The sequence below is a fragment of the Haplochromis burtoni genome, unplaced genomic scaffold (genome assembly GCF_018398535.1).
Source record: "Haplochromis burtoni strain Fernald_Lab_line unplaced genomic scaffold, NCSU_Asbu1 Contig_75, whole genome shotgun sequence".
NCBI lineage: Eukaryota > Metazoa > Chordata > Actinopteri > Cichliformes > Cichlidae > Haplochromis > Haplochromis burtoni.
In genome coordinates this window covers 822,936-837,705 of record NW_024582436.1, presented here as the reverse complement: position 1 = coordinate 837,705, position 14,770 = coordinate 822,936, and the positions used below count along the sequence as shown (strand labels likewise).

Genomic DNA, 14,770 nt, shown 5'->3' with positions numbered 1-14,770 from the left:
ATCCCTGGCTTCAAGTAACAGATAGCACACACACAGGATGCGTGAGATAGACACTGCAAAACAAAGCTGAACAAGGTAGTTAAGAAGATCCCCTTTCCAGCCATGCTGTTCAGCTTTTATGTTAAATCCCAAGGGTACAATCCTTCAGTATGCTCTGGAAAGGGACACCCAAGACATGCTGATGAGATTCCCAAACTCTCTTCCATTCATGTCAATACAGGAGAAATCTTCTTCCAAACTCTTTTCAAAAGTCTAGCTGCTTTTTTTGAGTTTTCGTGAGTGTGACCCCAGATATGCATGGCATAAAACAATTTCTTTTTTGGGACCTTGGTTTTGTTGGAATAAAAGATCTACTCACACCAATCACTCTTGTCAGACTGGTATGATGCAGTATAAGGGCCTTGGAAAGAGCACACACACAACAACAGCCACATTTTTTTTTTTAATGTACGTATGTTGAATCACCATAACCATGACATTTGCTAGAAACAGCTGATGTGACCATTAGTGACTTCATTGAATACTGTGATCTGCGCATATCTCAAAAATGTTAAGTTGCAAGCTATACTCTATAAAGAGTAGAGAGGTAACAGATTTGCAACAGCATTTAGTGTTTAGCTGTACCATTGGATTTTTTCCCTGATAAAACAAACACAATCTGTGAAAATGCATAATCTTGGATGAGCCAAACGCCCACCGAGAACCTGCCCGACTTGATGCCACCAATTCGGACACAGCTTTCACTATGTCCCCTGAATGATTCAGTAAAGGCCCAACAAAAGCAAGAAACATTTCACACAGTCAACAACCAAGTTCATAGAGTAAACCTTTCCTGCTACTGAGAGCCAACTTGTCACATGGCCACATAAATGTCTTGTCTTTTTTTTTAAATATTATTTTTATCTGAATATTTTTTACATATGAGCCTACATACACTAAGGCCTATTAAGGAGTCATTTCTTTCGATTTCTGAAGGCATTTATGGATCACAATACACTGTGGAAAATCTATATAGTGTCAAAATGTGTTTGTGTTCTAGTCATCTGAATTTGATGCACTTGATTACCAACGTGTACAGGTTTTAAAAAGATCAATTGTAGGCACCAATTCAACCAAGTCAAAATGTATGAGACATACAATTTGTCAGTTTTATGGCTCTATTCTTTTAGCTTGGTTCTGTAGCAGTTGTACCTGTGTTGTAGCAGTAGAGGTGGTACTGCTCCTTGACCCCCACATCTGCTGAAACTGGACTCGAATCTCAGCAAATGTCTCAATGATGACTGCAATGAAGACATTCTGTAAAAAGAAAAAAAAAAAAGAGGACAACGATAGAGTAAGAGCGCTCAGGCTATTCGAAGTCAATGACCAAGTGCAAGCCCATTGCTTGATTTCCTTTCACTGTCGTGACATTAATTCTCTCATTAGCCAGAGGACATTCTACTAAAAAGGGTAAATCATCATGTTTGTAGGTGAACTATTAGGTTATGTCAATTAACCTTTCGGTGTTCAACGATCTCCAGAAATTATCATGAAAAGTGCAGCAGAGAGAGCCAAGCTCTAACCTTGACAAGCCACGCCAAGAAGAAAATCAGAGTTATAAAGTAGAAGTAGGAGCGCCAGCGAGGGAAACTGTCAATGGCTCTGTACATGAGGAACACCCAGCCTTCCTGTGACGCAGCTTCATACACAGTGAAGATACTCGTGCCTGAGCAAAAACACACAAGAGTCAGAAAGAAGCAGTCAGATGAGAAGCTGATTTCTGAAGAAACAAACGTCAGCATCTGTCTTTCGCTTAACATGTCGATGTCTGTGAACCGCACACCAATTATTATGTTTCCCCCGAAGACTAAGCCATTTAAAAAGATAACAGTTTGAGTTTCTCTTTTTACCTATAATGAGTGTTTACTCTGACAGCTCACAGAGTCCTCATAGTTCTCTTTGTTATAATGACAAGACGGGAAATTCTGTTTGCCAGACTCAAACCCAATCAACTCATCTTTGATGCCTCTAATTAACATAAATTATGTCAGCAGGAAAAAAAAATAAAAAATTCAAAAATGAAATCTTTGCTGTTTTTCTGATTAACATGCTCTTTGCAAAGGAACTGTCTGTTCTTTTAAGTCTTAGCCAAAGATGATTTTATGAAGAAACACTATTTCAAGTTATTGTAGTGTTTGAAAAAGTAGAGTGAACATTCTCTTTTTACTTTTCTGAGGTATATAATATTCTTGTCTGCACAAATTAATCAGTGTTAGATTGGAAACAAGTAGCTGACAACTGTCATCAAAGGTTGAGTTCCCCAGTTAAACTATTACCATTCAAACATACAAGGTGTATCAAAAAGAATCATCCGATTTTAAAGGGCTTTAATTACCCAGCCATTACGTGCGTTTCTCATGGAAAACTTAATATTCAGCCATGCATTTCAAAAATTATTGCAAGATTTTATGTGCATTGCCTTAAAAAAATATAGCCTTTTGAAATTGGATGATTCTTCTTAAAACACTCTGTATATTTCCTCTTGGTGAGAGTCAAGACTTTGTCATGTGACTAACTTATTCCTAACAAACAACTGAATAACATTTTGAATGGACTAGTGTACAGCATCATTTTTTTCATTTTATTTTTGGATTCAGCCGATCTGTACGTTTATAACTTTCATTTCCACCAAACTATGTCTCATCCTTTCGTCCCTAGCAGATTACCCAGGCCCTATCTGATAACTAGCATGATTTTTGTTTTTACCTGGAGGGCTGATGTGTTTTCAAAGTGTATTTTTTAAATATTTTTTGAGCTATGTAGAATAGACAAAACAAGGTCATCTTTTCCACAGGTCTTGATCAAATATATGGAAGCCTTGAAGGTGAAATTTTCTAGTTAAATGTTTAGTAACATGTGCTGAAGTTACTCGGTATAGAATTATAATTTTCATTAGTGTGTATTTTTTGGCCTCCGTAAGAAATTTAAGTTGTAAAATTGTATATATTGTTTAAACAAATAAAAATATACGATAATAAATATTTCTTTATCTGTGTACGTTTGAAGGAATCATTGTGTAGCGCATACCTAGTTCATTGAATCCACTATAACCGAGCTCCTGTCGGCTCAGACCCAGTTCTTTCAGGTCCATACATTTGAAGCCATAAGGACACTGGTAGCCTTCTCCATCAGGGGAGCAATGGGTGTCTGGGATGGTCAAGTTGTTCAATGACACATTGCTTACCAATAAAACAAATACAAAAAAAAATTACTAGCTCATATCAAAAATGGCAGTGCTTGCAAAAAAAGAAAAATGCCTAATAAAAAAGAAAAACAAAGGTTAATGTGTGAATACAATTCCTCTCTTTGTCTTATTGCCACAGGTGTTACCAGGAACAGCTTGATTGGGCTAATGAAAATTAATGCTTTCAAATTGTCTGCACAGACATTCATCCAAATTGTTTATTAGAGGTAGAGAATCAGAGGGAATAATTTATTGCACTATCAAAAAGGGCAATCAGAGGCATAGTGGTGAATCCCAATAAAGCTCATTATACCGAGCTGAATAATATCAATGTGTCTTATCTATGATATTCCCTTTCTTGATGACAGAGGAGCGATAAATGAAGCCTGAAAGAAGAGAGAAAATGTCCAGTGAAAAGCAAAAATATTACATTTTGTGAGTGTTATAAGAAATTATTTATGACTGGTTTTCGGCATCTGTAAATTGATAACACAAAAACATAATGATACCCCTTATTAAAGCATGCTTAAGGTCCTAAAATGCTAGTTTCATCAAACAATTCAAAGTATCTAATAAACTTAGATTTATCACAATGTGTAGTGATGAATAAATGTTATGTTATTTCAAAATAAAATGCATAATTTGTTAGAACCTTTTTTTTTTTACTTTAGACTACTCATCAAACCTGGAAACAGTTGTACAGTTGTATATAAAACAGTTATAAAACCTCTACAGAAACAAAAAAGTAATACATATTCAAGTGTTATATCTCATTCAACATCATGATTCATGTCAGGAAGTTCAACAGTGCTGAGGTCATTTGTAGGAAACCTAACATCCATAAAAGGGGACTTTATTCTATTCATATAGCCAAAACCCTTTAATGTCCATATCAGAGAACGCCCCCTGCCATTGTTCCCACAGTTTTCATCAAATCCCATGTGTGTGAAAAGCTAGAGAGCTTGACTTTGTGCCAAGGGCATATGGCAAACAGAGATTAGACACTTCTGCCCACGTGTGACATTTTTCTAAAATTCCCCATTAGATACCCCAATATATATATATGTGTATTGGATTTGGAGAAAAAGGAGCTCAGTAGTAAACAAATTAAATGCCCAACTGCCAAACCACTTTTGGACTTATATAATACAGATGAATGACAAAGCTATACATGAATATCACAATGCCCTGGTACTATATTTCCTCTTACTAATGGCTAATATATTCTGTGTCCCTGGGGTGCTTAGGAACACATCAGGGAGGAAATGGAGAAGCATAATGCAAAGGCTGGACAATGCAGGAAAATTTAATTATTATAATTACCATTAACTCTGGCTGCAACCTGGGGGTTTAACCATTGCAGTCACTACCAAAACTTTTGTCTCCAAAAGCATTATTCTAATTAAAAGTTTTCTCCTTTGACACTTTGCACTGTGTTTATATGATCTTTAACAAAGACACTTAGCGTAGGTATCTTCTAATTTCTGGAGAGACGATAGTTTAGTCCAAAAAAAGTAAAAAGTTTATATCGGACTTGATAATCCAAAAAAAAGCATTCAATGTTACATTTATTTAATCATTCGTTCTTACCCGATTGTATCATTAGTAACGCAGTGATAGTTGAACGTTCCAAACATTTGAACCCCCAGAATTCCGTAGAGCAGGAGAAAAAACAGTAGGAATATTGACACACTCCAAATCTGTTCCCCGGATCGCCTGCAATGCAAAATAGTACAGAAAGAGATATCTATGAGATATATTTCACATGTACAAAGACCATATGTAATGGAAATGCTTACAACAGTATTTTACTTCAGAATGTTAGTGATGCGGGAGCGAGGAAGCTCAAAGCGAAAGTAGATCCTGAAGGCCCTTATCATGATAAGCGCGCGGGGGATTCTCAGCATTCCCCATGGAGACATCTGATCTACAAGCTCTGCAATTTCAAAGACCTAAAACAACAATAAATTGATTATTAATAATTTTAATACATACTAATGCATGGCATTATGACAAGCTGCACAAGCACCTGCAAAAAAGTGCAATATATTCAAAAACAAAAAGTTGCAAGACACCTGCAGAACCAGGGACACCCAGATGAAAAATACCATGAATCCATCAAACATACACCAGCGGTCCTTCACATAGGAGTTGTCCCCCTGTACGGAGACAGAAACAAAGGAGCAACAGTTAAAAGACCAAAGCCTTAAAAAGCAGGGAATACTAACATAAGTTAATAAATGAGACAAATATAACCAGCATCATTCTTCAAGGCCATATTTTCTTTGAATATATTACATTACAATTACATTCTAGGTTGTTTCATGGATAATCTTTATGGAAAAATTCAAGCATTCCCCTCACCTTGGGAAAGTCTGCTGCAGAAAGCTTTTATTGTGATAGAAAATGTTTGTGTGAGTTCAAAGTAATGGCAATATTCAAGAAATACAGAACGTGAAAATATTGTCCCCATTTTGACAAACTAACCACAAATTTCAAACCTATTTTCAATCATTAAGCCCCTGAGGTGTGAACAAACTGAAATGCCAAGGGGGGCCAGCTAAATGGGTATACTTAATTACTGCTTCCAGACAGAGAGGGAGAGTCTGTTAGGAGCTCTTAGGGGTCTTGCACAGGAAGAAAGACTGCAAATACTAGGGTGTGTTCGGAAACACTTTACAGATAAGGACCATCTTTGATTAAACACACTGCTGACAAGAACAAAAGCATGCAATTACTTTACCACACTAAGAAGATCATGTACTTTGGGCAGTAATTTTCCACAGCTAGCTTAAAACTACATATCCACAGTACCATACTTTAAAACAGAAATTACTTAAGACTAAGATGTCATATCTGCATCATTTATAAAAGTTTATTTCAGATCAGATAGGAAAATTGGAAAACACCATCCTGATTTCAAGACAAAGAATGAAATTCGGCTATCAATAATAACTAAAAGAAACACTACAAGTAAGAAGCAGAAATGTTTCTGTTCTGCTTGAAGTGCACATTTACGTCCAGAGTTAAAACATTTAAATAAAGATAAAGAAGTATCTGATTTTGCAGAAGAATCCCAAATGTAAGACTGTTAGTATTTTATGTAATTCTGGTAACAATATATGATTAGTCAGGTCAGTCAGATTTCTTTCGGTTCAGTGGCTGATTGACCTTTTTGTCGTCAACTTACTGTTGTAATATATTTTTTATTGCTTGCATAAGGGAACATTTCTGCTAAAGCTGCTGAATCTGGTCCTCTGTGGAAAACAACTTCTTTGGTACCCCTGTAACTGGACTAGCAACAGAGTCTGCCTCTATTGTCTTCAGAAATATAAAGTTTGATGGTGCTGGAGCACAACCAAAATTATTGAAAGAGCATACAATGAGCTTCATCTCACTGCCTTTGAAATGAAGATGGGAACCAGATCTGCAACCGCTCACAGTCAGTGAGTGACTTTCGTGCATCGAGACAGTGATAAAATACCAGTAAGGAGTCAGTCTGCTATCAGTTGTGACTGAATGGGCTCAAGCATGCAAATCAACAAATACTCCAAATCTGTTGCTGTCTGTTGCAAATCTGTTGCCATCTACACAGAAATTCACATATACTTACATTTAGAGTCCATAAGGACCTCTTAGATTTGAAACAGTAATTCAAACATTTCTCCACAAATAGTGACTTAGTTGCTGCAGGATGGCAATTTAACTGAGAAAACTTGATTTTATTTTTTACAGAAATATAACCAGAACACAGCCAGTGGGCAACCAGATGAGTTGAGCCCCATACTGCAAAGAGACATGCTGACTCAGACTGATTGCAATGTGCTGGCAATATGTCTAATTTCAAAATTAGACAGCAATTGTTTACAAACCTTCACCAATCTGACTGAGAATGATTTAGGTCAGCGACTATTTGAAGACAGGTAGCCTCCCACATAAGAGGCCTCCCACCTCGCAACCGAAAGTGGTCACCCAGGGGTTGAAGGTGTTGCATGCTCAGCCTCTGCGAGACCAGTTGGTCACTGCAGCTACTCACAATCTGTTACCCAAAAGAATTCAGTGCAGTCACTGAGCAACAAGGAGGTCATCTTCATATTTTAGCTATAGTGTGACTGTATAACCATAATGTACATGGGACAGAAAGAGGGGCTAATCACATGTTATTATACCACATAACTTTCAACCACAGTTCACTGCAAACCTTCAAAAATATCACGATCACAGAGAAACAGATTGACAGATTTGAAAAATGTACAAATAAAGTCTCATTTGTTGTCACTCCAATCACTTGCATCAAAGTTGTGAATAGTTTTTAAAAAAAATAAAGAAATATTATTAGTCATAATTTACTTGGCAGTAACTGTCTGAGATTAAAAAAACAAACAAACAACACCTGCCATTTTTCTGGGGTTGCTAGTCTTTTACTGCTACTGCTCACTGAATTTCACTGACACTCTCTCGTGGCCATGATGCAGCAGCTACCTTAATGATTCCTCTGATGTGCATCTTGGCGATCATCTCGGCAGTGTAGAGAAACATGAGCAGTGTGTCCAGCGTGAATGTCACATATTGCAGCGGAGGGTAATGCTCGAACGTCTTTGGGGTGTTCATGCACACAGAGATGACACTGATGATGGCACAGGCTCGCAGCAGAGAGTGCACCCACTGATGGAAGGAAACAACAAAGGAAATAATTCCAAAAATGAGCCTTAATATCTTTCTGTATTCTTAATGTTGTCCTTAGCCAGACACACGCGTACACTCACTGGTTTATTTATCCAGAAAATGTCAGCACTGTCCGCGAGGGTCTCATCTGGCCCAAAGTCAGTCATGGGCTGGGCCTCGACCCGTGAGCTCTGTTTCCTCTTCAGCATGCTGGGGCTTGCTGTGCTATACAAAGAGTGGATCTGACACAGGGAGGGAGGCAGACCACACAATGACCAAAGATAAACAAGGAACAGGGGAATACTCTGGCTGCATCCAAGTCTGGGCAGTGGCACTACAACTTTTTCAAAACTTTAATCATATCATTATAATATAAGAAATGAATTTAAGACATACTTAAAAAAGTGCAGGTGCAAGGCACTTGGCCTGCCAACAATCACTATACCTCTTAAAAATGTACATAGTTAACCAATGCAGAAATCTAGTGTATTAAATAGTAGTAAATGAGACGTGTATCAGGAGTGGCTTCTGGGTGTTTTTACATGTAGCATCAAAATTTCCTGCAATGTCTAGTCCGAAGAGTAAACTTCCCTGACTTGAATTGCCAGAGCAGATTTTTGGTGATTAAAACTGAATGCGTTGCATTGTTGAATGGCCACCGTGATACACAACGCAGCACACATGGAACACAGAACAAGTGTATTACGTTGGAACAGCTCCAGTAACTTACCATTTGAAAAGATCACGCATGATCTTCCCTGTATTGAACACCAAAGTGCCAGTAAAATATGCTGTACATTGTCCGGGGGTGTGACCAAGTGTTACCTGTGCATGTCAGCATTTGTTTGTATCTTTGTGCGAATGTATGTATGCAGAAAAAAGAAAACTTTACAGGCCATTTTAACCTAAGAACACAAGAAAAAATGACACTCTGAATGGAGACAAAGCGCACATACCAAAGGGAAAAGTAAAGCTGAAATTGCTCCAGCACTGCACATAACATGCGATCAGGCATACCCTGTAAATAACACACAACAGTTAGTCAACATTATGGCTTATATGGTATACAGTACACTACCCACATCTACAGTACGCTCATAAAGACAGGAATGCCCACCACGTCTGACATCAAGGCATATATGCGACACACTCTGTGAGTGAGTGAGTGAGTGAGTGAGTGAGGTGTTGTGGAAAAAGAAGATGGGGTGGAAGAGGACCACGGGGACTCACTGTGAGGCTCCTCATTGGTGCGTTCATCCCCAGGTCACAGAGGGGTGGAGAAACCAACCAGAGAGACAGACTAGAGATGCAAAAAGGAGATTGTCCTAAAGGCCTTGAGGTCCTGCGGCAGCAATCAGTGAACGGTAGCAATCATAAGAGCAGTAAAAAGGGATAAGAAAACATTTTTATGTCATATTCAGCACATATTTTAAAAACACAATGTCAATTTTAGAGTAAGTCAGTTAAGCTGACTGAACAGAGATGAAAAGAAAAAGCATGTCTTGCACTTGTGTGCGTGCATGTAAAACAGCTAACAGCATATGCAAATGCAACAACAGCTGCTGCCCCAATGACTTGATTACATTACATTTTGACTTGACCTTTGCTGACTGACATATGATGCAAAAAATATGTAAACATACTTTGATGATTAAATAAAAATTGTAAAAAAATCTCCTCTTTGAAACAGAACTCTAAGTTAGGATTGGAACGAAGGCAGAACAATGTAACGGTATCACATCCTTGTTTCCTTTTTATGCCCCCACCAAGAAAAGAAACTGTCCATCCATGCTACAAACCCCATGTAGTTAGAAGCAATTTCCCAGTGTAATTGCTACACTTAACATATGCAGATGGAGACGTGAGGAAGAGTGAAAACAAAATTACAGGGTCTAAGTGCTATTATGTGGGAGTATAGGTGGCATAGACTGCAATTACTTTCCCATTTGGAGAAAGGACATGTTCCTCACAGGAAAAAATGTGATCTCTGGGCACATTAATTGTAACTGTGAGTATTTGTTTGAGTATGCAAACTTTCTTTGTTGAACTTCTATTTTTGAGTGCATTTTGAGAGCAGCATCTTCTTTCAAGACACAAGAAATACTTTTGTAGATGTGGGCATGCAGGTCATTTGTTCAATTCTTTTCTCTTAACCATAACCTACAATGATACTCAGGTATTCATAGCTGCTCTAGCACAAATCCCCTGTATGGTTGCTTATGAAAAAGTTTTTTTTAAGTTAGTGGCACTTTTCATATAGTGTCTTTGATTTTTCTGAAAATCGACAGTGCCCCTTATAATCCCGTGTGCCTTATGTATGAATTCTGGTTGTGTTTACTGACCTCGAAATGATTTTATGTGGTACACGGCGCTGGAAAATGTTTTAGTACGACTTTGCTAAGCTACGAACCTGCTCCGCTTGATGGGCATTACGGCTATCGTAGGCAGGAGCCTCGTGGAGTGATACGTACTGTGCTTCAACATAATATTACCGTATTGTGTGTGTATAACCTCTTTTTAAGCTTTGTGGATATTATACATGGTTACGCTGAGGATATGTCGGCCAATTTCCACTGGGAATGCCTTTTGGTTAAACTGTCAGCAAGGAATTTGCATTTGCACTGTTACATTTTTATATAAATTTAATGCATATAAAAAACAGCTGCTTGTTTAAGTGAAAATACGTTGATTTTTTTTTTTTTGGCACGAATAAAGTTGTGGAGTTGTAAAGTATTTTGTCTAGTGTCAATTATATCGTCAGTTATATCGTTATCGCAAATTTTCAAATGTATATCGTGATAAATATTTTTGGTCATATCGCCCTGCTCTAATCCAGACATGATTGAAGTACAGACTTTCAGCTTTAATTCAAGATGTTTAGCAAAATAAATGCCTTAACTGTTCAGGAATTACAGACCTTTTTATACATACAATAACCCCACATTGTCAGAAGCTCTAAAGTAACTGGACAATTGACTGACAAACAGTTTCACGACCAGCTGAGGCCCATCCCCTTGTTATTCTCTGAAAAAAATACTACTACAACATGAGGTCTCCAAAGACTTATTGATATAAGTTAAAGAGGCAGTCATTAAACTGAAAAAGCCAAACGAACCTATCGGAGAGCTATGCGGTAAACACATAACAAATGGTCAAATCAAAAAAGTGGTAGGATTTCCATGGTTAAGAACAAGCCCTTCACAACATGAAGCAAAGTCACAGACACTCTTGAGGAGGTCATTATCAAAGTCTGCAATAGGGCCAAATAGCCTTTTAACTGTATTACGATAGTTCAAGAAAATTTGCAATCACAATATTTCTGATGATACAGGGAAAAAAAACATGCAGAACAGTGTTTTATTGGCACTTGCAGCTTGGAGGAAGCTGCATTTATAAGTGTAAGTAAATGAAGGCCATTTCCCATCCTTGTTTTCAAATGAGCCACTGTTATTTTTTTACACGCTTCCTAATATGAAGTGTCAATTTTATGGAACAAGGTGTGAGCAGCAGAAGCATGATACTGCAATAGTGACACACCATAAGTCAAATGTAAGCACAGAAGTATATTAGGCAGTGTTTTCCCCAGAAATTGTAAGTAAAAAAATAATTGCTTATGACTTTAGTTTAACAATAACTAAAGTAAGCTACCTAACTCTTCAGTAGCTGCACAATATTGTCACACAAAACTAAAAAATATTTTCTGCCTGGGTTGTTGTAGTTTGCCATGGATCTTGAAAAGCCATGCTCTTCCACGGTTTCTGAGTTCCATCCCCTTTGCTCTTCCTGTCATATGAAGTGCAGCTAGCTAATTTTTGCAGCAATGACAGGTAGAGTTTCTTGTTTATATTGGGTCGCACATCACCAGCTGTTAGTACCTTCTTCTTTGTTGCCTAGTTGTAATCAATAGTGCGTTTTCGCCTTAAGCCGTGTCTGGAACAATTTTCTTGCATATTTTGCAAAGCAATGTGGTTTTTTTGGAGGTTGCTGAAGTAGCTCCATATTTACATACTAAATCATTACCAGAGGTTGACACTTGGCTCTTGCTCTTAGACATGCCTGGCTCTGTCTCGTTGTTGTGCACACTAGGGAATGTAAATGCAGTGATATCACTATATAGCATTTTTATGTCCTGTAAAAAATTATACCGGTATTATTGATGACAAGACAACATAGACTACAATCAAGAGACACCTTCATTGAAGTAAAAATAAAGTGGGACTGGGCCACTAGTGTTTATTAATATTGTGACTGCTGACAGCAGTAGTAGGGTGAATTGTAAAGTGTACAGGGCTTTACTCTGAGCTCAGATTCACAGGGTTGAGCTTTTTAACCACCTCTAGTTAAAAAGCTCAACTTATCCATTTAAGCTTCCCATTGCAAATGGATAAAAGCATACTGCAGAAAGCAAACTATGAGTGTCACAAGGGAAAGAACTGGGATATTCATTAATTACCAAGTCAGTTACCTGTGTTCAGTCCTACATAGCATATTTTTCACTTACTGATTGACAAAACTAAACGTAGAGAGACCTACAAACAAGCAGCAAATGAAAGCAGCCGCAGCAGCCTTAGTAGAGCATCTTAACAGAGGGAATGCAGCAGATGGTGTTGTCCATGGATTCTAGATTTCAGACATTCATTAACTGAACAGGATTTTCATTCAAGTATTAAAAACAGCCCTGATATTTAAAATGATGTTAGTTTGTCCAATTAATTTTGGGCCTCTCAAATAGGGGCGTTTGTTTAAAACTGGCTGTAGTTCCCTAATGCGGTACTTTTGTGAAGTACCTCTTGAATTAAAGCTGAAAGTCACCTCAATCAAATCTTGATTATTGATTTTAAATCCACTTGGTGTAAAGAGGCAAATTTTAAAAAAAAAAAATGTGTTACTATACAAAAAATATACAGACCTAACTGTATACCAAATGCATAAAATGAGCTAAAAGGCAGACTTTAAAAATACATTTTATGAAGGAGTTTAACAGTATTTAAACCTTTCATTTACTCACTGCATCAGTTTGTATTTTTTTCTATTTCACAAAGCTCCCACAAGGGCAGCGATTACAGCCTTGATTAAATTAAATTAATGCTATACCTTCAAATGAATTCCCCAAACAGTTCCAAGCTAAGATTCTCACTACTTTGTCTTGCATACAAAGCCAAAGTGATCAGAAAAGCAAATTCAAAGGAATGCTGACAATTTAGGTCAAACCTTCACAACTATTCAGTGGTAGGCCAGTAGCGTGGGTAAATGAGGCTGACAAAAGCTCAAAGTGGTGACAATGAAAAGTAAAGTGGCAAGCCATTACAGTAAAAACAAAGACCTAAAAGACACTCCAGTGCTTGACACATATGAAACAGCTGGCTCTGCAGGATGATAAATGTGTAACTACTATGAGTGACCCACTTCACATTTCAAACTCGCATTCATCTTATTCAAAAATAGTGTATGCTGATACAGACGTTAAATGTTGTGATTTTTGATGATGTAAACATTAAAAAAAAAATCAAATAGGACTGTCACCTAATGACTGATTGTATTCAAATGCATTCCAAAGGGCTGCACAGATTAGCATTAGTAGCAGCCAACAGTTGTGTGAAGTTGGGCTTTTTTGCAAATAAACTGACATTTTCCAATTTCAGTAGCTGGTGTTTATCTGCTTTGCCAGATCAAATCAATGGATAGATGTTGCAAGATAGTGCCGTGAAAACTGAACATTTACAGGGATTACAGGGATTACAGCAAAATGAAAATGAACAAATTTATATTGGCCCAGTTGTTTAAACTAGTGGATCCCCAGGATGCCAATGTTCATATAATGTTTGTAGCATTTCTCCTTCGTTTTAAGGTTTCTTCTTGAAAACATAACTGCACAAACTGTGATGAGGTGCTTATATAACCTTGAAAATGTTCTAATTAATCGATGGCAGAGAACGAACACCTGGATCAGGTTTCCTGATTGGGAACCACGAGGGGCTCACGAGCAACTGTGAAATCCTAAAACCATTTCAGGAAAGCCACTGACAGGCTGCAGCATATGACCGATCCCACGTCGTGTAAAATGGTTGTCAAACCGCTGGATATCCATACTGTGACTGAAAGCTGAATGAATGACGTCGGAAGAGCAAAGGTTACTATGGAAACGAATATGAGCAGCTACTATAGGCGCAAAAACAAGCTAAATACAACAATATACATGAATATGTTCAAGCATAGGGCCTACATGAAGCTATATAATACGTAACAACCTGACCACGTGACAGTGTAGCAAATACACTGCAATGTTTCACGAGGGCCTACTCCGGAGGATGAGATTTTCCTCACTTCCTGGAGGACCAGTAAGCTAGCGCGCGGCTGCACCTAGCCTCAGACGCATCCTAAAAACGCAACTGCTGAAAGTGACTCGCGACGGGTGGAGAAGCAGAGAAAAGAAACACGTTGAATCACTTACGAGAGGAGGGTTTCTTTTATCTGCCGCGTCCAGCGTTGTCCATGACATCAGCTGTTTTCCGGCTGTGTTGGGATCGTATGGAGAACGCGGGAGCGCGCAGGTAGCAATCACATCAACAGGACTAGTGCGTGCTGCGGAGGCGCGCAGCCGTTTCCGTGGTAACAGTTTAAGCTCGCCATGCTGCTCTATCACATCATACAAGTATATTTATTTGCATTAATGGTAATCGCTTGATACGCAGTTAATTTGATCAGACTATATTATTATTATTACTATTATTATTATTATTATTATTATTATTGTTGTTGTTGTTGTTGTGAATAGTTGGCAAAGATTGTCTATGAGAGATTTGCTCAAAGACGGTAAAAAATGCAGAGACAGTTGTCTGAAGATAGGTCTGTCCTAACAATTAATTAAATTTAATGTGCATT

At 37.9% G+C, this 14,770-nt stretch overlaps 1 protein-coding gene across 7 annotated transcripts in view; it reads right to left on the bottom strand.

The window, feature by feature from the left end:
* Positions 1 to 14,526, bottom strand: part of nalcn (sodium leak channel, non-selective) — a 66,280-nt gene extending 51,754 nt beyond the window's left edge. The window contains exons 1-12 of one of the 7 annotated variants that reach the window (XM_042221821.1): positions 14,340 to 14,526; positions 9,119 to 9,230; positions 8,845 to 8,906; positions 7,990 to 8,130; positions 7,706 to 7,888; positions 5,588 to 5,611; positions 5,299 to 5,382; positions 5,036 to 5,175; positions 4,814 to 4,939; positions 3,067 to 3,218; positions 1,563 to 1,705; positions 1,192 to 1,296 (exon numbers count right to left, since the gene is read on the bottom strand). In XM_042221821.1, the coding sequence (XP_042077755.1) occupies positions 1,192 to 1,296; positions 1,563 to 1,705; positions 3,067 to 3,218; positions 4,814 to 4,939; positions 5,036 to 5,175; positions 5,299 to 5,382; positions 5,588 to 5,611; positions 7,706 to 7,888; positions 7,990 to 8,130; positions 8,845 to 8,886 (1,140 nt within the window). In that variant the 5' untranslated portion in view covers positions 8,887 to 8,906; positions 9,119 to 9,230; positions 14,340 to 14,526. Of the gene's footprint in view, positions 1 to 1,191; positions 1,297 to 1,562; positions 1,706 to 3,066; positions 3,219 to 4,813; positions 4,940 to 5,035; positions 5,176 to 5,298; positions 5,383 to 5,587; positions 5,612 to 7,705; positions 7,889 to 7,989; positions 8,134 to 8,844; positions 8,907 to 9,118; positions 9,231 to 14,339 lie in introns of all 7 variants that reach the window. The other 6 variants (XM_042221818.1, XM_042221819.1, XM_042221824.1 and 3 more) reach the window with 6 other exon arrangements.
* Positions 14,527 to 14,770: the final 244 nt, after the last annotated feature.